This window comes from Haliotis rubra, unplaced genomic scaffold (genome assembly GCF_003918875.1).
Source record: "Haliotis rubra isolate DU_JTF1 unplaced genomic scaffold, ASM391887v1 Scf134, whole genome shotgun sequence".
In the NCBI taxonomy this organism is placed as follows: Eukaryota; Metazoa; Mollusca; class Gastropoda; order Lepetellida; family Haliotidae; genus Haliotis; species Haliotis rubra.
The window spans coordinates 677278-703307 of NW_025765270.1; the positions used below are offsets into that span (position 1 = coordinate 677278).

Sequence of the window (26030 nt, forward strand, 5' to 3'; positions counted from 1 at the left end):
TCAGTGAGACGGGTGAACGCTTTAACCACTAGGCTACCTCACCGTCATTTTTAGTTTCAGAGATGTAATTTAATTGCGTAGATACTCATTAACAAACTACATTATCCTGTTGTTAAACCATATCTAACTGTAGTGGACATTTTGTTAAAAATGATCAAAATGACATGCCCAGAAATTATACATAGTATTCTGACAAAATTGACAATACAGACAGGAGCTGAAAAGTTCACATGATATATTAATATCTATCAAAAAGATATTTTATTATTATTAGAAAAGACAGGAAAATATTCTCCCATGCCTTTGCTGACAACACTTGTTACTGTTACTAAGAGTCACTTCGTGTAATGTATGGAGCTGGCTTTTATGCCAGTTGAAGCAATACTCTGGCAATATCACAGATGTGTGCACCAGCAAATGGTGTCACAAACTGCACCCAAGTGGAGAATCAAACCTGGGTCTTCGGCGGGACAGGTAAATGCTTTACCCACTAACAACATGAAAAGAAGAGTATTTCACACAACATACAAAGGCAACACAAGAATGCTGATCTCCCCTCGGTACATTAGTGTAGTTGCAATACAAGCACTGACACCTTGTCAATCCATCGCTAATCAACAATTCAGGTTTGGAGAATGTTAAAGCAATTAGTGCAAATTTTCCTTGAAATGTTAGTTTGCTAAATAAATGATATGTCCTTTGACAACTGATAATTTCCAAACCTAAAAATAGCATGTTCAGGTGTAGTTTGTCCAAATTCTTTTAAATCTTACTGAACATTTTTGAAGCATTCATACAGTACAAGAAACAAGGGCAGCGAAGTCCACATTCAGATTCAGTAAAAATAAAACAGTAAATATGTCAACATGTACACATATTTCTATATGCAAAACAGTGCACAAGCTATCTGAACATGTACACATATTTCCACAGCTATCTGATCAACATGCACATGTCCACAGCTATCTGATCACATGTACATCTGATGTCCACAGCTATCTGATCACAACATGTGCACATGTCCACAGGCTTCTGATCACAACATGCACACAGCTATCTGATCACAACATGTGCACATGTCCACAGGCATCTGATCACAACATGTGCACATGTCCACAGGCATCTGATCACAACATGTGCACATGTCCACAGGCATCTGATCACAACATGTGCACATGTCCACACCTATCTGATCACATGTGCACATGTCCACAGGCATCTGTCCAACAGGCTGTCTGATCACAACATGTGCACCATCACGGGCTTCTGATCACAACATGTGCACATGTCTGATCACAACAGCACATGTCCACATCTGATCACAACATGTGCACGTCCACAGGCATCTGATCACAACATGTGCATCACACAGACATCTGATCACAACATGTTCACAGGCATCTGATCACAACATGTACACATATCTGATCACAAAATGTGCATGATAAGCAATAAATGAGACTTTTACAACATCGTTAGCACTGAGAAACAAACTGGAAGAATTTAGAGCCTCATCCCTCAAGTTTTGTCAGTGACAGTGGTAATTCTAATACTTTAGCTTATGACAGCCGTAACTCTCATACTTAAGCCTAGATTTATGCCACTAGTGATTCTCATACTGCAGCACAGACTAATGACTGTCCCTTGAGAATGCTTCGTTTCTTATACAAGATATGCTGCTACAATATTTAAAACAATAAGCATTTGGAGTATTAACTGATAAAATGTGCTAGAAGCCTATCAGAGCTCACACATATGAATGGTAGGATCATAAATAGTGAATATTCCTATTGCTTTCTGCTTGGAGTGAAAACGATGTTCATGAATAAGGTTTTACTACACTGTGTCAACAATGTACATGGGCGGATCCAGGAATTTTGAAGGGGGGGTCGGGGGGGTCAGGGGTTTCAAACCCACTGAACCCCCCATTGGCTCTGCCAACGCAAAAAAAAAATCTTCAATGTGGTCTTAAGTCATTTTCAAAAAGGGGTGTGTGTGTGTGTTTCGAACCCCCCTCTGGATCCGCCAATGATGTAAATGCAGGAGAAAAAAATACTGTTATAGATACAACTACTTTTTATGAAACACAGGTAGATCATCTGTTTGATTGGCATTATAGAAGTTGGGGATTAATAAAAATGTAAAGATACTTTATGGATAACAACTTCTTTGTTATATATGATTGTTTGACAACAGTATAAGAATCAATACCGAAACGTCGCATCACATATAATAAAGAAGTTGTTATCCATAAAGTATCTAACTTTCGTACAGGTAGATCACCTAAGAGGAAACTGTTCTGTCTGCTGTGTTTATCATGAAGTAAGGACAAGTTTGTGTGGAGACAGAAGTTTTAACAGAGAAACAGATTCATTCTTATCTAGATTGTAAAAAAAACAGTGATAAGAAAGAACAGGTAACTCACAAATAACCATACATAATATTTTCCTACTCACTACTTATCACAAACATACAAGTAAAACTGTAAAAAAATTAAACATTCATGTAAACCACATCAACAGAAAATTGTACATCAATACATCATACAAAAAACTGAATTTAGACAATTATTTTGCACAAAGTCAGTTATTATTCTTGGTTGGTTGCAATTTCTAACATTTCCTTCTTCACTTTCAACCAACAGTTACACTGATGGGCAAATGATCATTTCTGAAGAACCTTCACTTCTCAGTGGAAATGGAATGACATTCTCTAATGGCAATGTTCTCACTGTTTGTTCTCAGCTAATGTACTATTACCACGAGAAGATCACAGAAACAAACAATATTGTTTGAAATGAAGAAACAGTACTGACACAACTGAAATACATTACGGAGATGTTTATGGCGCCAATTTAAAACACATGGATTTAGAATTATAGCTGACTGTACATATTTTGATTTCATCAAAACTCGGCCAGATTCTGATCTGTTAATATAGTTAGGGGAACATCTCCAGGTGATCTATGAACTCTTCAGTATTGAAGTCTGAATCGTCGGCAAGCCTTGACCTTCACCCTGGTTCAGAGTATGGATTAGTTAGTTTCAACCACAAATGAAAGCACTACTGACCAGGCGTATCTATCACACAGACGTACAACTCAAATATCCACCCAGCATGCTAGTAGGTGTCTGCATTGTCCGAGGAGTTGCGTTGCATTGCATGGTTTGTTTTGTGCCGTTTGCTGGCCACGTGCTGTGCAAACTGACTCTCCACATTCAAGGTGACATTACAACACGAACAGTAGAATTTTCCACTTGGTGTGCGGTAATTTGAGAAGTCTTGACGGGGACGCTTTGGTCCCGATGGCTGAAAACTCCTTGCACTGTCTTCACATCCTTGCCAGTTGCCTCCCCTGCCAAATGGCCTCTTGAACGCTGAAAAAGTAAGTTTCAATTGCACTGCCCAATGCTCTGATATTCAGCCATATATTTTATTTTGGTTGCTTTTTGATTACCTTTCCCTTTTATTGAACAAAACACTGTAAAGCTTCATAAACATATAAACATTAATAAACCCTGGATAACCCAAGCTGCCTGTGAGGTGCTAGAAGGTTAATAGTCAAAAGGCATCCCACCGGGTTCCCATTTTCTGCTTGGTGAACAGAGGCAATTTTGAACAAACTCACTTGCCTAAGGTGAGACCACATGTATCACATGTGCTTTGTTGTGGGGGCAGGACTGAAGTCCTAGAAACTCTCAGGAGTCAAGCGGACACACACGGTCACCCATTCAAGCACTTTACATGCTTAACGTTGCTTAACTTCAACTGATTCGTGACCTGAGCTCTATGCACAGGACCACACACCACCAATTAAACAAGATAGATGATGACATACCCCCACCTCCTCGTTCCCCCGTGTTGGAGAATTCCATCCCCCTGCCCCTCCCACCACCACCACTCCAGTCTCCAGCCGTCCACCGCCCCCTCGGTGCACCCCCTGTCCGTTGCTGTAGGCGAAGCTTGTGTTTGTGTTTGGCCCCATTTAGGTGCATGTTGAGCTGATCCTGTGACGTGACATGGACAGAGCACATCACACACTCAAATTGTGTACCCTCACTGAAACAAACAACATCAGGGTTGTAAAACATGTAAACATAAACCAACGCAACCAATATAGTGAGTGAGTGAGTATGGTTTTACGCTGCCTTTAGCAAAATTCTAGCAGCATACTCAAACAGAGAGGGATTCGAGAAATGGGCTTCACACATTGTTCCTATTGGAGAATCAAACCCAGGCCTTCTGTGTGACAAGTGGATGCTTTAACCATTAGGCTACCCCACTGGCCCAATTTAACCAATTTAAGGGCTGAAATTGTTAAAGATAATAACTTTGAATTTTTGGTAACATTTCACGCCAACTTTTCTAGAAATTTGATTCTTGTTTAATGCCACACTGAGCAATATTCCAGCTATATGATGGCAGTTGACTCCACCACAGAGTGAGTGAGTGAGTGAGTGAGTGAGTGTGAGTGAGTGAGTGAGTATATGATGGAGTGAGTGAGTGAGTGAGTGAGTGAGTGAGTGAGTGATGCCACACTGAGCAATATTCCAGTTATATGATGGCAGTTGACTCCACCACACAGTGAGTGTGTGATTGAGTGAGTGTGTGGTTGAATGAGTGTGTGTGATTGAGTGAGTGAGTGTGTGATTGAGTGAGTGTGTGGTTGATTGAGTGTGTGTGATTGAGTGAGTGAGTGTGTGATTGAGTGAGTGAGTGTGTGATTGAGTGAGTGTGATTGAGTGTGTGATTGATTGAGTGAGTGAGTGTGATTGAGTGAGTGAGTGAGTGAGTGTGATTGAGTGAGTGAGTGTGATTAAGAGTGAGTGAGTGAGTGAGTGAGTGTGTGATTGAGTGCGTGAGTGTGTGATTGAGTGCGTGAGTGAGTGTGTGATTGAGTGCGTGAGTGAGTGTGTGATTAAGAGAGTGAGTGAGTTAGTGAGTTTAGTGTTACGCCACTTTTAGCAATATTCCAGCAATAACACGGCGTGGGACACCAGAAATGAGCTTCACACATTGTACCCCTGTTGGGAATTGAACCAAGGTCTTCAGCATGATGAGAGAACGCTTTAATCACGAGGCTATCCCACCGCCCCAACACTACCACAGAAACCAGTGCTTGACATGGGCATGATGAGCATCAATCTACACAAGTGGGATACCATGACATGTTTCAACAAAGTCAGCAAGTCTGACCACCACAATCCTCTTAGTTCCCTGTTTCATCAAGCATGCCATGATGGTAACTGGAAACCCGAAAATAAGAGCAGTTATGGTGCCTACCCCTTGACAACTGTGTCGCTAGGCATGGAGATAGTGGTTGCTGAGGCAAGTCTCACTTTCTTGGCATGATTCTTGCCTTGATAATGCTGGGTTGACTGCTTCACGGAGGTGAAGGACACGTCACAGATCTTGCAATACACTTCCTCATCCAGGGGCGTACTTTCACTCTTCTGTAGACAGGGACAGGAATTACACACACATTTAACATAAAAGGAAACAATCACCTTGAACGCTGCTTCTAACAGTATTCTTGTTATATCACTATGTGTATGTAGTAGAGGACATGTATCAGATCCTGGGACAGCAAAGGGAAGTAACTCTCAAAAGCAGATGGCAGTACCCCTTGCATTCCTCATTTCACTCAACAAAAAGTAACATATGAGTAAGGATATATACACAAGATATTATAAAAAAAAGTATCAAAACTATTCAGGTGTTCATTTAAAGCCTACAGTCAATTTTATTAATATTTCATTGATATTTTTAATGTACTACAGGCAACATACCACCTGAAAACACACAAGCAACATAATCTCTTTATTGTATAAACAGCAATCCCAAATTTGGTCATTGGAAAAATATTATTCGAATGTGTCCCAAATGGTATCTAAACCTTTCAAGTTTTCCTGGAATGTGTGCATTAATATATCATGTCACAACAGGCTGTGTCAAAAGCTTGTTTGTTATATGCTTGGTATCACAAACTATTGTTAACATACTGATAACAATTATCTTAGTAACTTCTCCAGATCCATCATCCATGTAGTTTATTTCTCACTGGATTACAGATAGACAAGGGGGATGTTGTCTTGAAAACACTGAAAATACTACATGACCTGTAATATTTGCATATTTATCCATACCTGACCCTGACTGATACTGTTCGTATCTATCTGCATGGCCTTTCTGAGAAATACCTTATACTGAAATAGGTTTTCTTTCCATTTATTTTGGAAGTTCACAGCAGATAATAAAGCAATAAAAGTTTCATTCTCAGGTCTGACATTTGTATCATAATATGATAATATGGAGTATCATGTTGTATCGATAACAGAAAATGTTGTTTGATAACTTCCTTGATTTCTCTTCATTGCTTCCGTACCGTCATCTATTATTTCAAACAATTCAAACCAGACACCAGCAACACAGGTAGGTCAAGTGATGCACACATTATTCATGCAATCATTCAACACCATTCAATGCCATTCAACACCATTCAATGCCATTCAACGCCATTCAAGCTTGCAATCCCAATGTTAAGGTACAGTGAATGTTTCAAGGTGACAACAAAAATCTGCTGTATACAACATACTACTAGTATTTACATCAGGCCTACTCTGTCCTGTAATATGAAACGCTGAGTTAACCATAGCTACTAAATTACTGATGCAGTGATAATCAATATCCACTGACTCATAGTCATAAACAACAACTTATACATAACTTAGCCGGCCAGAATATATAAAGGTGTGTATTATAACTTCTTGGTCTATTGTAAACCTGATAATATGGTCGATAAACACCAAGTAGTGAATAACAGACACAAGCAGGAAGTATTCCCATAGACTGGATTTTGGCGATATGGCAACAACAGCATATGAAACATTCACAGCAATGTATTTCACATATTGGTTTAATTGTTGCTTAAAACTGCATTCAACAACATTTCAGGTATGTGAAAGCAGTTTGTCAACAGTCGAGTCTGGAATAGACAATTCAGTGATCGACATCATGAGCATAGACCTGCACAAGTGGGATATGATGACATGTCAACGAGCCTGACCAATCGATCCTGTCAGTCACCTCTAACAAAAAATCATGAGTTGCTGATGATCAGTTCTAACAGAGATTTTCACAGGTTTCCCATATTGGTACTCGGTAAATAAGAGTCTCCTGCCAACCTAACTGACATGAAGGATATGGCTGTTTTTGTGGCCATGCCATTTTGGTCATTTTCCTAATCCACACACAGTTTAATACCAGTTTGTTGTTTAACGCTGCACACAGCAATATTCCAGCTATATCGCGATGGTCTGTAAATAACCGAGTCTGGACCAGACAATCCGCTGATCAACAGCATGAGCATCGATCTATAAAAAATGGGAACCGATGACATGTGTCAACCAAGTCAGCGAGCCTGACCACCTGATCACATTAGTCACCTCTTACGACAAGCATGGGTTGCTGAAGGCCAATTCTAACCCGGGTATTTCCTTATCAGAGCCAGCAATCCAGGCAATGCTAAGACAATGCACTCTAGATAGTACTGTCCAAAGTTCTAGTTTCCAAACCGTCTTGTGTTTTCAGATGATGGAGAGAATTATGAGCATGTTTAGAAGAGTTGGGGCACAATACATAACGGGCATCACATGACGTATGGAATTTGATAATGTAATATGTGAACTCCACTTAACTATTTCCCCCTACGATATCTTTCAGTGTCATCAAAACCTTTCTGCCTAACGCTCAGACATCCCCCAATTTTATTAAAATATCAACCTCTTTCTCCTTATCCTTGCCACCAGCAGGACTGTCTGACGTTCCAGTCGCTGTGCCCCCTGCTGACGTATCGGACGTTGTTGCTGACGTTGAGGAGGATGCGAGAAACATTCGCAGCTTCTTGGCATGGTTCTTTCCCTCGTAATGCTGCTGGGCCTGAGACGTGGCATTCAGGTTGACGCTGCACAGTCTGAAACAAACATGGAGTGATGACCTTGGCATTGACCACAGGGTCATCAGAACAACCAGGGAATTATCTACATTTGCTCACAGCTTCTTTCAGTGGCATTTTAGAAGCTGGGAAGTACAATATATGATTACACAATGCCATAGATGACAATACAGACAAACTTTAATGCTTTCCTGCTTGACAACAGTACAAGAATCTGTATCGAAATGTCTCACTCATGAAATAAAGAAGTTGTTATCCATAAAGTTTGTCTACATTGTACTTGCTCACAGGCCGATATTCGGCTCCAAATCTGCAGCAAATGTCAGGAAATATTCCCAGTTTAGACATGAATAATTCCCAGTTGCTAAACAGTCATAATAACTTATGTTCATGTGATGGTTTGGTCAAGGTGATTTGTATTTCATTGGTAAGAGGACCAGTAAAGTAAAGGCATGTAAAGCAACAATGTCCCCCACCGCTAAAGAAGAATGAAATATAACATATTTACTAGTTTTTATCTTTTGGTCACAAAGAAGATTACCTTTTGTGTGATGTTGCTTTTAGTCATGGTCACTTCTCAGAATGTTCTCCTAACTAATATTTCAGGAATATAGTAGATTTGAATGTATATGTCAGGGTAGAGATTGCGATCTGGTAGAATCTGAGATTGTGATCGGAGTCTCTACCAGTAGAGATTGCAATCGGAGTCTCTACTGGTAGAATCTCCGATCCTACTAGTAGAGATTGCAATTGGAGTCTCTACTGGTACGATCGGAGATTCTACCATTACCATTTCCAATTCAAATGGTAGAAACTCTGATTGATCTGTGGCAAACAACAAAGATGACAACAATTGTACAAATTTATGGAGAGATGGAGAAGTGTAATAATACTTTGGGAGCAGGGCCTGACGAAGATTATTATAAAAATTACATTCTAAGCAGAAGTGACATATAGATGGAGATGCACATATTCACTGTCAGTATCAGTGTGTATTAGGAATGGGATGGGTCCACATTTTACCCTACCCTACCCTGACTTCAAATTTGTAAGAAATGGCAAAATATTTTTCAGCTCAGAGGCTAAAATTTCTGAATATCTTTACCATGTATTATATTCAAAACAGGTGACTTTAAATTATGTCTAAATCTTCAAAGCCCATACAACCTTTTACTCATGAAAGATCATAATGGGTCCGGGTATTGCGATGTGAGATTTTGAAAAGTGTCACGTGACCTTGAAAATAAGGTCAAGGTCACCCTGAAAAAAAAACCCTATTGTCTGCATAATCCCCAATGAAGGCTGTCAACATAATTAAAGACATTGGGTGCAAGGTTTTAAGACATATCGCATTTACGCAAGTTTGAAAAGTGGTCAAAATGTCCACCAGTCGATTTTGGTGACCTTGACTTTGTTTTCAAGGTCACCCAAATCGACCCATGTCTGCACAATCCCACAATGTAGGCTGTCACCAAATTTGAAGACATTGGGCGCTTGAGATATCGCATTAACAAGATTTAGAAAAGTGGTCAAACTGTCGTGGTGACCTGAAAAATTATGTCAAGGTCACCCGAATCGACTGGTGTCTCTGTAATTCCCAATGTAGGCTGTCACCAAATTTGAAGACATTAAGTAAAATAGTTCATGAGATATCGTGTTAACAAGAGTTAGAAAAGTGGTAAAAGTGTCGTGGTGACCTTGAAAATAAGGTCAAGGTCACCTGAATCGACTGGTGTCTGTGTAATCCCCCAATCTAGGCTGTCACCAAATTTGAAGACATTGGGTGCGATACTTCAGGAGATATCATGTTAACAAGAAACGGGACGTACAGACGTACGGACGGACGCTACTGAAGACATAGTCCCCGTTCCATGTTGCGGGGGACAAAAAAAAGTCAATCTGGTACAACATAACATGTTTTCTATTTTGGTTCCTTGGTAGTGAGTTATCACTGAAATTAACTGGTTAAAACCATTTGCCGTTTTTCAATGTTCAGTGAAAGTAAATCATATCACACTATGAATCCTTACTTCAGCATGATAGTTTTTTATTTTAAAAAACCAAACAGAAAAAAGACCCACTGGTACCACTTTCTTGTTTTCTCTGACTGACTGACTGACTGACTGAGTTTGGTTTTACGCCGCTTTTAGCAATATTCCAGCAACATAATGGCGGGGGACACCAGAAATGGGCTTCACACATTGTACCCATGTGGGGATTCGAACCCAGGTCCTCGGCGTGACAAGCCAACGCTTTAACCACTAGGCTACCCCACCGCCCCTTTTTCTCTGATATTACCATACGTAGTAACTAGTGATGAGTAAACCTTCGCAGAAGAGTAACATCTCAGGGTTGAGAGAGGGGCTACATCATTTGTAATGTGTTTTTTATATATATTTTTTGGAGGAGGAAGAGGGGGGGCAGCTTGGTCGGTAGGATCCTCTGATCAATCATCAAACACCACCAATATTAATACACACTATCAGGTCTCTGGGGTAATAAACTGGTGGGAGCCAAGTGCTCTTGTTGAAACTTTATGTTATTTAATACAGCGGCTCACCATGACAACATGATAAACATTACTAAGAGTAAACAACATTGTAAATTTAACCAATCCTAAGAAAACATACAGGTTTGCAGATAACAGCTTCTGGTTTATTGCATTTGAGACGTTTCAAAGTAGATCCTTACACCATTACAGAGATGGAATGGGTGTAACAAAATGAGGATTAACATTTACGGCAGTTAACATTTATATGCAACTGATACCACCAGCACACAGAGAGTGGACAACAAATAGCAAACAGATAACTGGATAAGGTCATGTACAGAGAGGATTACGGTGTAGTTACAATCTTGACTGGATACCAATCAAACATGTATGTAAAGGAGTATTTTGCTCAATATGATCGAGGCATAAGCCTATATAACCATGGCAACGACATGTAAATATATCACTGTATATTATTGGTGATTCAATTGGCATGTTATCTGAAAATGTTACAATGGTAAATGAATGAAACGGAGCTGCAAGATCAAGTGAGTGAGTGAGTTGGGTTTTACGTTGCTTTTAGCAATATTCTAGCAATATCATGGCGGGAGACACCAGAAATGAGCTTCACACAATGTTCCCATGTGGGGCATTGAACCCGGGTCTTCAGCAGGACGAGTGAACACTTTAACCACTGGGCTACCCCACTGCCTCTGCAGGATCAAGAGAATTAATGTGATGTTTTAACATGTTTAACTCTTGGTCAACACTATGAGTGAGATGGTCAGTGTTGACTTCAACAATATGTCAGGTTCCATGACAGTGTCAACTTGACATGTGTTTAAAGAGTTAACTGGGAAGATGAATGAGACACAGGCCGCAGAACTATCATGACCACTTTGATGGAAGCAGCCAAGATTGCAGTAACACAATGAAGTATGGTGATGAAAACCAAGCTTCTTCACCAGACTGGAAGATGGGACTCGGTTATTTCGAAAAGCTGTCTATAACAGGAAATCACTAGGCAAAGTACTTAAAGGTTTGATTTACTTGCAAAGCCTGAAAACATTACCTTGACTATTGCACCCTACAATATATAACACTTACATCTCTGTCAGTATACCATTTGGATCAATAGCTATCCATGTTAACTAAATTCTTGCATATACCAACAGGCCCATTCATGAATTATTTTGTAATTTGTGAAGAGGCTCCACACTATTAACTCACTAACTGTAAAATGCTACAAAGCTGCACACTGTCAATACAAAGCGATAGCTTACCGGTAATCTGCGCTACAAAGTGTCCACTCACTAAATTGTAATGTGCCACACACTGTGAACTCTGTAAACTTTGATATGCTACAAAGCTACACACTGTGAACTCTGTAAACTTTGATATGCTACAAAGCTACACACTGTAAACCCTGTAAACTTTGATATGCTACAAAGCTACACATTGTGAACTCTGTAAACTTTGATATGCTACAAAGCTACACACTGTAAACTCTGTAAACTTTGATATGCTACAAAGCTACACATTGTTAACTCTGTCAACTTTGATATGCTACAAAACTACACATTGTAAACTCTGTAAACTTTGATATGCTACAAAGCTACACATTGTGAACTCTGTAAACTTTGATATGCTACAAAGCTACACATTGTGAACTCTGTAAACTTTGATATGCTACAAAGCTACACACTGTGAACTCTGTAAACTTTGATATGCTACAAAGCTACACATTGTGAACTCTGTAAACTTTGATATGCTACAAAGCTACACACTGTGAACTCTGTAAACTTTGATATGCTACAAAGCTACACACTGTGAACTCTGTAAACTTTGATATGTTACAAAGCTACACACTGTGAACTCTGTAAACTTTGATATGCTACAAAGCTACACATTGTGAACTCTGTAAACTTTGATATGCTACAAAGCTACACATTGTGAACTCTGTAAACTTTGATATGCTACAAAGCTACACATTGTGAACTCTGTAAACTTTGATATGCTACAAAGCTACACATTGTGAACTCTGTAAACTTTGATATGCTACAAAGCTACACATTGTGAACTCTGTAAACTTTGATATGCTACAAAGCTACACACTGTGAACTCTGTAAACTTTGATATGCTACAAAGCTACACACTGTGAACTCTGTAAACTTTGATATGCTACAAAGCTACACATTGTGAACTCTGTAAACTTTGATATGTTACAAAGCTACACACTGTAAACTCTGATATGCTACAAAGCTACACACTGTGAACTCTGTAAACTTTGATATGCTACAAAGCTACACATTGTGAACTCTGTAAACTTTGATATGCTACAAAGCTACACACTGTGAACTCTCTAAACTGTAATTTGCTACAAAGCTACACACTGTAAACTCTCTAAACAGTATTTTGCTAAAAAACTACATACTGTCACCCTCATTGAAATGCAACTGCCATGTGCTATAAACCTATGCACTATCAACTAAATACAAAGAAATCTGCTACAAAGCTACACACTGACCTATAATGTGCCATAAATTAAATTTGTTTGACACATAACACTGTCTCAAAGGTTTCGAATCTGAATCTCTGATTTTCGCTTGTGTTTTCTATATTTTGTCCAAAAGGTAAACAAGGAAAGGACTCCTGCCCCATGACAGTTTCAGCTGTGTTGAGAATACAAATACCAACCGACATCCTCAGAATGTAAAATGCTACAAATGTTTATACTGTAAACTAATCATGTGACACTAAACTACACACTCACATTCTAAAGTGTCAAGTCGCTTACCTGCAATAAAGAGGCTGCATGAGATCCCGTAATTTGGCCTCCACCTCTGGATTCAGAATCTGATCTCCGACACCTGTCACTGCCGATGTTGGAATCACATACGTTGATGCAGTAGTACCCAGTAGGTCTGACACTGTCTTTCCAGCAACCTCAACCTCAGCCGGCCCCATATCATCACCTGACACAACAGGTTGCTGTTCTTCTTTCACAAACTTAGGAACATTTTCCTTTCCCACTGGCAGGATTGATTTGGGCTTCAAATCAGAATACTTTGCCATAACTTCCTCAGAGTTCTGTTGAATATTCTTCTCCCGGGTCTGAGAATGGGAATATCCTCCATGGCTGCTCACACACACCTGGTTCACCAATCTCCCTCCTCTATTCCCACGACCACCGAATACTCTGGGCGGTTCAGACTGACCTTGACCTTGCGAAAACGAGGCACTGAATCCTGATCCCCCTCTTCCTCCTCGTGTTGGACCCTGACCACGTGTTGAATACTGGTCCATACTGGATCTCCCTCGCACAGTTCTGTCATATGACTGACCCCTACCTGTAGTGTCAGGGAAACGGGAAGGTGTGTTATTGCTCCCGTAATTCCCTGTTCTTTGTGTATGTTGCACATGGGATGGAGGCGGAGGAGGAGGGGGCTGTGTGTCAAACTTGTAACTGGAGTAATCTCCCCGTGCTACTCGGTGGGCCATTTTGTTTCCTCTGGTTGAACTGGTTCTGTCCAAACTGGTTCCCATATTGACCCCCGTTCTGTCCATAATTATTACTTATGCCAGAATTCTGACTATAGGCAGAGCCAGAAACAGAATTAGAAGCAACAGATGTCTGATAACTGCCTGAATTTTGATAGCTACTTGTCTGTCCATATGCAGCGTTGCCATTATATCCAGCAGACTTCTGTCCCTGACTGAACCCAGGGTTTGTAGTACTACTCTGTCCATAGCTGCTAACACTATTCTGGTTAAAGTCCTTGGTGGCTGGTGAATATGAGCTGTAACTCCCAGCAGTCTGTGAGTACCTTGCTGAGTTATCTGCAGGGAAGCTGTTCTGTGTGAAACTGGGACTATATGCAGAACCTGAAGACTCAGTCCCATTACTCACATACTGCCCATAGCTACTGCCTGTAGTTGAGCTCTGTCCATATTGGTTATCATTAGCATTTTGAGCACTATATTGACCAGTGAACTGGTTGTTATTTTGATTATATCCCGGTGTGTACTGAGTACTTGAGTTGAAATCACTGTTCTGTCCATAACTTTGGTACTGACTGTTTTGGTCATATGATTGTCCATACTGGTTGTTGTTACACTGTTCTTGGTACTGAGTCCCCTGTGTGTAGCCCTGCTGGTTGTAGTCATAGTTCTGGTTGTACTGGAAGCTGTCATAGTAACCTACAATGCAAGCAGTAAACATCTGATATACAGCAGCCTCCATGATGTAACATATGTTATATTTGGGATTACACTTTCTTATAAAGTATAGATTCTAGTACTTTTGTTGGGTTGAGTCCCATCTGGGATTCGAACCCACACCCTCAGAGTCAGACACCTATCCCGCTTAGCTACAGCAGCTTCCACAATGACAGCCAGGACTAGCCAGCAAATGTTGACATGGTCAAATGACATGATGTCTTAAGAGAAAAATGTAATTTTTCAAGTAAAATTGATATTTTTATACTTATCCTGACTCATGATCTTTTGCTTATCTCCCTTTTCTTTATGAATGGTAGTGGAACATTTGAATCCCTTGAAGTTCCCGAAGCGGATGTAAAAATACACTCACCCACGAGTTACCTCCCTTTGCCCGCGTAAACAGTCATGTGACCAGCCTTACTTGTCACTCTCTCCTGATTTTTCTGCCCAGGCACTTGAATCTGCTGTGCAACCCAAAGTGTTTCCAGAGGGGAGGTTGGGAGGGCTTGACCTCATGAGTCAGGATAAGTATAAAAATATCAATTTTATTTTAAAAATTACGTATATTTTCTTATCCTGACTCATGATCTTTTGCTTATAGAATCCTGCGGATTGGTGGTTGGTCAGGCCACTTCCTTGATTCATCAGCTGTCCTTAGATACGTCCTGTATCCCCCCCATGGGAACTGCGAAATGGCATTTCCTTGATCCTATTCTTCCAACTTCTGTTATAACTTGGGGGGACCACTTTCTTGTCTTACTTCAGTCCCAGACAAGTTGAATCATGTTGATTCATGTGGCTTCAGATAAACTAGTATCTTCTTATTACTAGACATCTTATAACAACCCATAGATTATGATAAGATCTTTATCATAAATGAGTTGCGACCCCTTCACGTACAGGTAAGATCTTTACCCGTACAGGATCTTTAATCACTCATGCTAGCCTGTCCTAGACTGTGCGCATGGACTTTCAAACTAATGCTTTTCCTTAGTAAAAGTTATCAACAAGTCAACGTGATAAAGGGTGAGATTTTCCAACTCAGCGCCTTTGAGGAACCGTCAGTTGCTGTGCTACAACGAGAGGCCCAAATTGGTGAATGCCTGAGACGTCTTCAGTGGCTATGTCTCGGAGGTAGTGGTTGGCAAACACTGTGTCCGACTTCCAAAAGCAGCCCTCCATAATTGCTGGTATAGAGCAATTTCCGTGCAGAGCCTGTGTTGACGCCAGTGCTCTGACTTCGTGTGGGTTGGAAGCTCTAGGAGGTTCTAGTCCTGCTGCTTTATAGGCTCTCAATATGACGGCTCTCATCCAGAACGATATCATCGTTCTTGAGACTTCTGCTGATGTCTCTGTTGATAATGGGATGAACAGGCGCTTGGATTTTCGTCTACTTGTCTCAGTCTTTTGAAGATATATCTTCAGGGCTCTGACCGGACACAAGGATAGGTCTTCTTTTTCCTCTGGTCCAAGGATTGTAGATAGCGCTGGTACGTGGAACTGTCTATCTGGCTGACAAGGTAGTTGGTTCTTGGCAATGAAGTCCCATCTAAGTCCAAGATGAACTGCAGCATGTTGCCCCGTGTCGAATCTGGTTCGACCAAAGTCCAGCGCATGTATCTCTGATATTCGAGCTGCCGTGGCTAGCGCAAGCAGGAACAGAGTCTTCTGTGTCAGCAACTCGAAGGTAGTCTGGTCTAGAGGTTCGTAGGCATCACTCGTAAGATGATGTAGAATTACATTCAGATCCCAGGCCGGAGCTCTGAACTTCTTTTTTTTTTTGCTGGTCGTCCAGTTTAAAAGATCTCAGCAGAGCAAGTAATTCTGGTACTTTCGTCAACTTGATGCCTGTTTTCATAGTAATCACTGTACTGATGGCAGCGAGGTATGTAGATAATGTCTAACCTTTCAGATATCTAGTCTGTCTAAGATGACACAGGTATTCTGCCACTTGAGGATGAGTAGCTTTCATCGCAATGAAGCCTTTCCACCTTGCATAAATCTCAATATTCAACCACTAGTCATCATACAGGTTACGAGTAGATCTGCGTTACGTTAGCGTTACATGTTTTGATACGGTCCACACGTGTAGCTGGAACAGTGTCGGTTTCCGTGGACTTGCTTGATGTGCGGATGTATGAGTAGGTTCGGCCAATCTGGTAACTTGATTGTTGGACTTCCGAGATCTTCTATTAGGTCTAGGAACCATACCTGCTGGCCAGTATGGCGCGACCAAAGTCAGTTGTAGCGCCTGTGTCTGTTTGATCTTCAACAGTACCTTCGGTAGTAATATCGGGGGTGGAAACGCGTAAGCCTTTAGTCCTTCCCAAGATGTGCTCAGTGCATCTGTTGCCAAGACTTGAGGATCTGGAACTGGTGAGACAAACGTCTGTAGTTGCTTGTTGAACCTTCTTGATTTCGGATGTATGGGGATGTGTAGATACGCATCCTGCAGGTCTATGCTGGCCATGTAATCTGCTGGACGGACGAGTAGTCTGAGTTGAGGTAGGTGGATCATTCTGAACCTGTCTGGTTTCAGTAGATAGTCTTTGTTGAATTTGAGCATGTTGTAAATCAGTCTGAACTTCTCCTTGCAGTTCTTCTTGGGTATTAGAAAAATTGGGGAGTAGAAGCCTGGAGTGAGATGATGCTGATCTATTATCTCTACCGCCTCCTTCATAAGTAGTGAGTTGATGGCTTCTTGTAGTTTGTCTGCCTGCTCCTCTGCATAGTCGAAGACCATCGGGTTGAGGGTTAGCGGAGGTGTGGGCTTGAGTTGTACTCTGTATCCTTCTCGCAGTACTTGGGAGACGTAGTCATCCTCTAGTATTCCCCTATTTTTCCAGTACCTTTGTAGATGTCCACCCACTGTCGATGGTTTTACAGGAACGGCTGGGGGTGGAAGACTCCAATCGTTCCGAACCCCGATATCAAGGTCTAGTTCAGTGTTCACGAATAGCGCCTGACCCTCTGACAAATCTGGCAGATTCGCCAACGGTCAGACAGAAGTCTACAACCCGCCGGCCCCAGTGTCTGTCTGTATATTTCACAATGACTTTGACTGAAGTTGTTTTATGTGACATGTGACACTTGTTTGCTGTTTATAAATCTTATGTTTGTTAATAATTTCAATGTCAATTATAAGAAATATTAAATCTGAAATGTGTGTTTAATTTTATTCCATGGGTCCTGTGCATTTTCAATGGGTCAGACAGACATCTGAAACTTACAAGACCCAATGTCCTGTGACTTTGAAACACCATTCGTGAACACTGCTAGTTCCTCCAGATCCTTGGGAGAGTTACCTCTGTAATTTCCGGATGGGCGACGAAAAGACCCTTTGCCACCTCTGCCTTCTGTATGCCGGAATATTTGGACTTGCCGTTATACTTTGGCGAAGTATGACGGATGACGTTGGCCAGAGTATCTATGGATTTTATCATCATGACTTATCTAGAGTCGTGTGTAGCTTCCTTAGCTGCATCGTCTATTTGTCCTCCAAAGATAGTAGGCGACTCCCATGGAGCTCTAAGTAGTGGTTGGGTGAATTTGTCACTCCCAAGAACAGGATGCAAGTAGCCCTTGTCTGCGTAGCAAAGTGAGACCTGCAGATATAGATGCCAGATGGTCCGATAAAAAGTATTGGTCCTTCTGAGTTATGACCGCTGAATATATCATATATTCTATACTCTTCCGAACTTGGGTTCTGGAATTTATTGATCAATGCTTCATTGATAGCTCTGGACCTGGCCAACCCGAAGAAGGATCTCCTTGTAGCAGTATCAAGTTGAGATAACTTTTTATCTTCCACTTTATACATCTTGTTCCTGGAGTCGTTGACTAACTTCATGTTATCATCCCATTCAGGCGCCTTTATAAATGGATCCATATGATGTAAGGGGAATCTCTTCACATTAAATGATGGCAGATGCTGACTCTGGTACTTGGATGCTTTCGCGAAAGCTGTGCGTAGGTTAGAGGGTACCTTGGATATAGCTTCAATTGGAGGGATAGTGACGGAGTCAAAGTCGTCGTTACGCATCACATAAGTGTAGACTTCATCTTTATCCTTAGGAGACTCCATGTTCAACCCGTTGGCAATCCAAGCTGAAGCCTCTGCGTCTGGGAAGACGAAGTCTGCTTGCTCATCCAGTATCTCCTGATTATTAGAGCTAGGCCTCCGCATATCATCCATCTGCGAACCTGTATCCCTTCTTGAACCTTCATCATCCTTTCGCGATCCTCTGTCTGCAGATTCCTCCCTACGTGAACGTCTATCTTGAGAGTCCTCTCTTCGCGAACCTCTATCTGTAGATTCATCTCTTCGCGAACCTCTGTGATGTGAGCTTTCTCTTCGCAAACGTCTGTCGCTAGATGTATCCCTTCGCGAACTTCTGTGATGCGAGCCTTCTCTTCGCGAACCTCTGTCTTGTGATGAGTGACTTCGCGAACGTCTGTGAGAGATATGAGATCTCGATCTAGAGCGGCTAGGTGTAGGAGATGGATCCTTCGATGTTCTCGAACGTTGAGGGTTTGCAGATGTAGAACGGTGAGTAGGCATCTCATCTCTTCTATCCTCTTCCAAGATGACAGAGTCGTCCGACTGGAGACCTTCGCAAAGGTGTACGTTCGCCAACGTAGTCTTGAGACGTAGTTCTATGAGGAGTAGGTTCGCGCAGATCTGTAGGTTTGCGCACGATGCCGGTAGATGAGAGGCTTTGCCGAGCCTTTGCTTCTTCCTCAAACCTACGTTCCATCATGGCCATCATCTGGTTGGTGAATTGTCTCATAAATTCACCCGGATCAAAGTTGTGTGTTGGTTGAAGCTGCTGCGGTGTAGAAGAAGCGTTCGCGAACGCTTATGAGTTCTGTGCCTCGAGGTGCGTTGAGGTGAGGTGAAATTTGGTTTAACGTTGCGCTGGAGAATATTTCGCTCATATGACGACGTGCATGCGTGTGTATGTGTATGTGCGGATGCTTGTACTAGCCCAGACTTAAGCTGGTTTTATAGTGCTAGCCCACTGAGATACCATGCCGCAGTGAAGCATGAATACCCCACTCAGACACATTATACTGACTCCGAGCCGACCAGTCCTTGTTGTACCCATTAATGCTGAGCGCCAGGCAGGGACCAACAAGTACCATACTTTAACGTCTTTTGGTATGGACGCTCTAACAACTACACCACGGAGGCGGTCTTCACTGCGTTGAGAAGTAGGTGGTAGTTCGTTAAACAGCTGGCCTGCTGTGACCGTTGCAGGAGACGATCTAGTAGTCGTAGAAGTCGATTGAGTCGCTGATCTCGTAGGTACTTCGGGTAGAAGTAATGGGGGATCATCAAAAACATCTACTTCATGTGGAGGTAATATCTCTTTGTTGGAGGGTCTGATGTGTTGACTTACTAGCCCGCGTAGATTTACCCTCCGATCTGGTAACAGATGCTTTCTTCTGCGACGTAGCAGAAGATGACGTCTTTTTCTTAGCTTGAGTCAGAGTCAACTGCGTTGTAGCCGATCTCTTCTTGGCCCCCGTACCAGCAGACTGCCCTGCAACGTACTGAACATAGCACCAGTATTATGAACTTCTGCAGTAGCAAGCAACATACAATTTGCAGGCTGATCTCCTTATTTATCAGCCATGACTTGAGATGACTTCCTCACCCGATCCATGGCACGTCTATAGATATAAGACAAATATTGTTTAAATTGTAGGTTGGATAAATCAACACAATAAGTACAGCACAAGCTGGAAGAACATGGTTTGATGCACGAAGGGCATTGGGGGTGAGGATCAGCCTAGGATAACCTGTGCCTGCAAACACAGCAAGATTTCATAAATGTAAACAAGTTACATCACGATGAAATTATGACACAAATACAATAATTTTTACAAATTGTTTTACATATAATACAATATAGTTATATCCAAATCCATACACAGCGTAATTTTGAAGAATAGGACCTAAATAAAAAGGATATAATGCCGTATACGGGACTCCAATGCTCGCCCAACCATCCACTTGGGCGAAAAGGGAGAGAGTGACAAGTAAGGCTGGTCACATGACTGTTTGTGCGAGAAAGTGCAAAAGGGAGGTAACTCGTGGATGAGTGAATTTTTACGTCCGCGTCGGGAACTTCAAGGGATTCAAGTGTTCCACTACCATTCGCAAGAGAAAGGGAGGTAAGCAAAAGATCATGAGTCAGGATAAGAAAAAATTATGAGATACGTATATAATGTCTGTACTGACTGTAACCAACAAGCAACCAACTGTAACCAACTAGTATTTGTATTAGGTGGCGGTGATTATCCAATCAAGCTGGATAATATTCTTATTGAGTAATGAGTAAACCTATTGGTGCAGTGTCTTGCAACAAAATATTTTTGGAGTGAGTGAGTGAGTGAGTTTGGTTATACGCCGCTTTTAGCAATATTCCAGCAATATCACGGCAGGGGACACCAGAAATGGGCTTAACACATTGTACCCATGTGGGGAATCGAACCCGGGTCTTCGGCGTGACTGACGAGCGAACGCCTTAACCACTAGGCTACCCCACCGCCCCTAAATACTTTTGGAACTTAAAGAGAATAATCATACTGACATAAAAATAGGACGATGCTAGGCTACAACAGAAAAATACAGGTTTCGGATTACATTTCAACATGTTCAAAATAGGATTTTTCTATCTTTTTCTTAAAAATCTGGCAGATATACTGCATAATATAGAGCAGTGTTTTTGTATTTTCACGCATGCTCCATGTTTTGCAATAAACAATGAGTATCTTGAGTACCCTTAAGGGTTGGCTCACTCAACATGCTATTTAGTGTTTTTCAGGGAATCGGAACATCATTTGTTTGGAGCTTTCAAGCTTTCTTGTTACCACTAGCATGATAATTTCATAATATCTCTATAATGTCCATAGCATGATTCTTCCACATTTGTCAGAAAATGTGAGCCTGCAGGGTTATTATTACAACATACTGTATTAAACACCCCACTAAACTTAGTACCCTCTAATCAACTTCTAAATGACCATTCTGTAATTAGTCCACTTAATAACTTCATATGAGAGTGTTTATTACATAATATTTCAATCTCCTCAAAAGAACAGTTCAAGGCAAATGTGACTCACATAAAGCATAAACAGTTGGTATAGATATAGTGTATTCTAGCAAGTAGGTACACAATGAATATATATTGGTCTCCACTGTTTAAAGAAGTAAGTCAAGGTAATCATGGCAACAGTAATGATGGATGGGAACAAACAGCTGTTGTGTACAGTTGAAGGTACTTAAGGAGATGAAGTGTTAGGTACTGAAGCCAGTGGGATACAAATCTAATAATTAATTTATCAGGTGTTCTGATTAATCTATATCATTGTGGGGACTAAACAGATCAATTAATTGATAAGGATTTCAAAATGAATCTTATATGACCATATAACTAACACAAGAAAGTTTTGTTCATTGTTTATCGTAATATTTAAAAAAACAGCTTGTGATAAAATGTCAAATGAAGTATTATGATCAATCATCAGTTGACATCCACCTGCTGGTCCAGAGTTAATATCAATCCTGATTCATGGAGTGTCTCCAACATGCGCAAGAGAGTGAGTGAGTGAGTGAGTTGGGTTTTATGCCGCTTTTAGCAATATTCCAGCAATATCACGGCAGGAGACATCAGAAATGGGCATCACACATTGTACCCATGTGGGAAATTGAACCCGGGCTATCGTCGTGATGAGTGAACACTTTGACCACCAGGTTCACCTACTGCCCCTCCTACATGCATTACCCCAAGGCTCCACACGATCACGCCTCTCACTGTGCACAAATCCTCACACATGTTGTAAAACACTGACTCAAAAGGCTCTGTAGCTCACCTGAATGTTTCTGGAAAATTTACAAATTACCTTGATTCAGTATAAAGACTGGAATTAACATGACTGCAGAAACATGAATATCTTAATAGAAACAGGTATGTTTTAATGCAAAAAACAGTTTCAATATGATCAGCTGTTGCCTTGACAGCAGTGTAAAAATTGACACATATAACAAATTTGGTAGTACTGGAAGGCAATATCTTGCAAATGGGTGGTACCTTTGATACCGGGAAAAGAGGCATCAGTACAAAAGACCATTCTGGTTTCCACTTCAACTTCGCAAATTTTCACTATTGCCCTTTAGTGGTGGTCCCATTAATTGAAATAATCAAAGATTGGTCGCATTGACCAAACAATCGATCACATTTTCTCATAATCGAACACAAACGATTTTGGACCTACTTGAAGGTGGATCATATCTTAAAAGTTGTCAGGGTCTTAAAGCAGGTTTAATTCTTACAAACGTCACTTCATTTACTGAAAAGTCATAACTGATTATTTCTCTGGGAGGTTTATATGTTAACGTAATATTAGTCATCACTTTAAAGTAGCAAGTTGCATCATTTTACTTTGGATGTGAAAGTCGCAAATGCAATTTGCGCAATATCTAAGTAAGACAAAAAGCAACAGAGAAACATCTTATACTTATCTGCAATAACAACCTGAACAGGAAAATCTTAAAAATGATGCTAACCAATTTTTTTCGATGATTGCTCGTTGGTAATAAACCAATCATCAATTGTGACTGACTGACTGACTGAGTTTGGTTTTTACTCCGCTTTTAGCAATATTCCAGCAACATCACGGCGGGGGACACCAGAAATGGGCTTCACACATTGTGCCCATGTGGGGATTCGAACCCGGGTCTTCGCGTGACGAGCCAACACTTTAACCATTAGGATACCCCACCGCCCCAATCATCAATTGTGAGATTTCAACCGATTCCCAACACTATTGCCCTTTCTGTATCATTGTTGAAATGATTAAAGATATAGTCACAGAACTGTACCTCACCCAGATATGTAGTCAACAGTCAAAATGTCAAAACAGACTACTGAGTAACACAGAATTCATGTCAGCATTGGTATTTACAGTTTTTTTACACTGATACTTAGGAAAACAATATTGACAAATATCAAACAAGTAACTAATTTCCTTACTTTGCAACGAGTGAGTTCAGTTTTGCGCCACTTTCAGTAATATTCCAGGAATATCACGGTGGGGGACAGCAGAAATGGGCTTCACACACTGTACCCATGTTCGAATCTAACCAGTGTCTTCGGCGTGATGAGTGTTCTTTTCAAGAACTATTGTACTACTTTTAACAAGTTGAAAAACAGCAGTTGATTTTACTTTATACAAAGCTATGAACCTTATATAACTTCTAAGGTTACTAATAGTTAAACATTTTCAAATTCTCGGCAATTTGTTTGCAACTGCTTCACTAAATTAAGGTATTTAAAACATGGCATCATGTTGACAAACATGCATCTTAAAATTCAGCTTCCTTACACAGCTTGTTTACAGAGAGGAAAACACATTTTAAGAAAATGTAAACGCATCACATTGTCTTTTGAGCAGTGACCATAAACAGCTTAATCAATTTTTTGTTGAAAAGCATGGCAGTATGAACTCAGAATAGGCTGTGATGCTGATGCTAGAAGAAACTGAGCTGAAAATGATACGGATTCTCTCCTTTTGGTGGGGATAAAATATAGGAAGTCACTTGCTGGGATCAACACCACAAACATCACAAAAACTCTAAAACCTGGCCCATTTGCGAACACTTTATAAGCGCTTGCTTGACTATTTGCAAGCAGAGCTATATGGTCATATTTCTGTTCTAGTCTTTTGCTCAGTGTGTAATTGATTTAATTTACAACTCAGTATTATCATACTAGATTATGGCAAAAGACTTTTCTCAAAACAAGATTAACACACCTAATTTATAAAACAAAAGGCTGTCTCATTGTTGATAAGAATTACGACAACCTAATCTTGATTTAGGAATATTGGAACTAATATTACTAAATATATAAAACTTTACATATAACCATACCTTTGACAAGTGTGACAAATTAGGGAACTGGGAAATGTGAGAGAGGCATTTTGAGTTAGCCCTTGTTAACACTACTTCAACTCTGTGACTACATGTGCAAAGGATATGTTTATTGATGACCACACAAAACCTCTCTCAATACACTACACAATATTAGAATCAACCGTTATTGGAAGTCCTATATATTGCGGAGACTGTCTGAAAGCGAAAGGAGACTGAAATCAAGTCTATTGTTTCTAAACAAGCTCGTCTATTTTCAGAACAAATTGACATATATTGGAATTTGCATAAATTAACACATTTTACACCTAAATGCAAACATCAATCAGAGCGAAACATTTATATCGATTACTGAAACTGACAACGTTTAACAAAGCCAATGTTTGAGCCTAGTAGCAGACGGAAAATTCCACTTTTTTGTGAATAAACACGGGACATGTGCCGGCGTCACGTTCATGTTTCTGGTCAAAACAAACAATTTCCAAACATAAGCCACGTATATTTGGCGAGCATACAGACCTTGATATCCTGAACTCATTGTCAGTAATAAAACTAATTGCAAAAGGAAACCACAGGCTGCACAAATTGTAGAATCTTCTGCTGTTTATCGCAAGCGTGAATGTCAAAGTGATCCGCCATACCAACTACTAAGGAGTGAATGCAGGCACAGCTCATGATTTGAAAAAAAAGGCTCAATCATTTGTTTTAACTCATAAGTGCAACTACCTTCTAAATGTTAAATTTGATTATATAACGACGCTAAAATTAGATGTGTTCTGAATTTGTAGTAATTTTTCTGTCTGGGTGTTCAACCCGTGACCTACTTTATGTACCGGTGTTATACTTTTATGTTACTCATGAAATATAGTATAGTCGATTGATGTACCACTTGCTTGACAACGAAATTAGAATCATAGGCCCCTACTGCGGGTCAGAAAATCGATAAACTAGACCCCTACTATATAATATGTATATAGTAGGGGGTGTGAATACCAAACCGGGGCCTAGTGTATCGATTTTCTGACCCGCAGTAAGGGCCTATGATTAGAATCTACGAAACGTCGCCTATACAGAATAAAGAAGTTGTATATCCATAAAATTGTCCTTGTTCTGGATATAAGTTTGTTCAAAATAAGCCATGGATGTTTGTAAGCTGCCTAATTCTTTAGTAACTTTGATAAGGCCAATATACAAATAAAAAAACAGTAAAATTTCAGCATTTGGTGATATGTCGATCCTCGTACTCCCTACACATCTCGGATTCGTTGGACTACTGTTGAGGAGACTAGCCTACTGTACATATATGTGTTACTCGGGCTGCCACGAACACCCTGGGATACGAATAAGATATTTTTACGAATATAAAGTAGCGAACACACATTCATGAATACTTTATGTTTAAAATATCTGCGCATTAGAATAAC

The 26030-nt window shown here is 40.5% G+C and overlaps 1 protein-coding gene across 1 annotated transcript; it reads right to left on the bottom strand.

Moving 5' to 3' along the window:
* Positions 1 to 1310: 1310 nt before the first annotated feature.
* On the bottom strand, positions 1311 to 25236 carry LOC124267845 (zinc finger RNA-binding protein-like). Its single transcript, XM_046702836.1, has 6 exons — positions 25126 to 25236; positions 13243 to 14645; positions 7783 to 7972; positions 5284 to 5453; positions 3839 to 4059; positions 1311 to 3377 (listed from the first exon to the last, which is right to left on the bottom strand). Exons 2-6 carry the CDS (start codon positions 14010 to 14012, stop codon positions 3121 to 3123), a joined length of 1608 nt encoding a protein of 535 aa, XP_046558792.1. The 5' UTR covers positions 14013 to 14645; positions 25126 to 25236; the 3' UTR covers positions 1311 to 3120.
* Between the last annotated feature and the right edge of the window lie 794 nt (positions 25237 to 26030).

What these genes read in the sequence shown, in the direction of transcription:
- LOC124267845 (XM_046702836.1), bottom strand. Translation starts at nt 14,012, where the DNA reads ATGGACAGAACGGGGGTCAATATGGGAACCAGTTTGGACAGAACCAGT. An exon ending in GCAAGGATAAGGAGAAAGAG is followed by an intron (nt 5,454 to 7,782) that starts GTTGATATTTTA and finishes CCCTGTCTACAG; the next exon opens with AAGAGTGAAAGTACGCCCCT. An exon ending in AGCGACACAGTTGTCAAGGG is followed by an intron (nt 4,060 to 5,283) that starts GTAGGCACCATA and finishes TGTTTGTTTCAG; the next exon opens with TGAGGGTACACAATTTGAGT.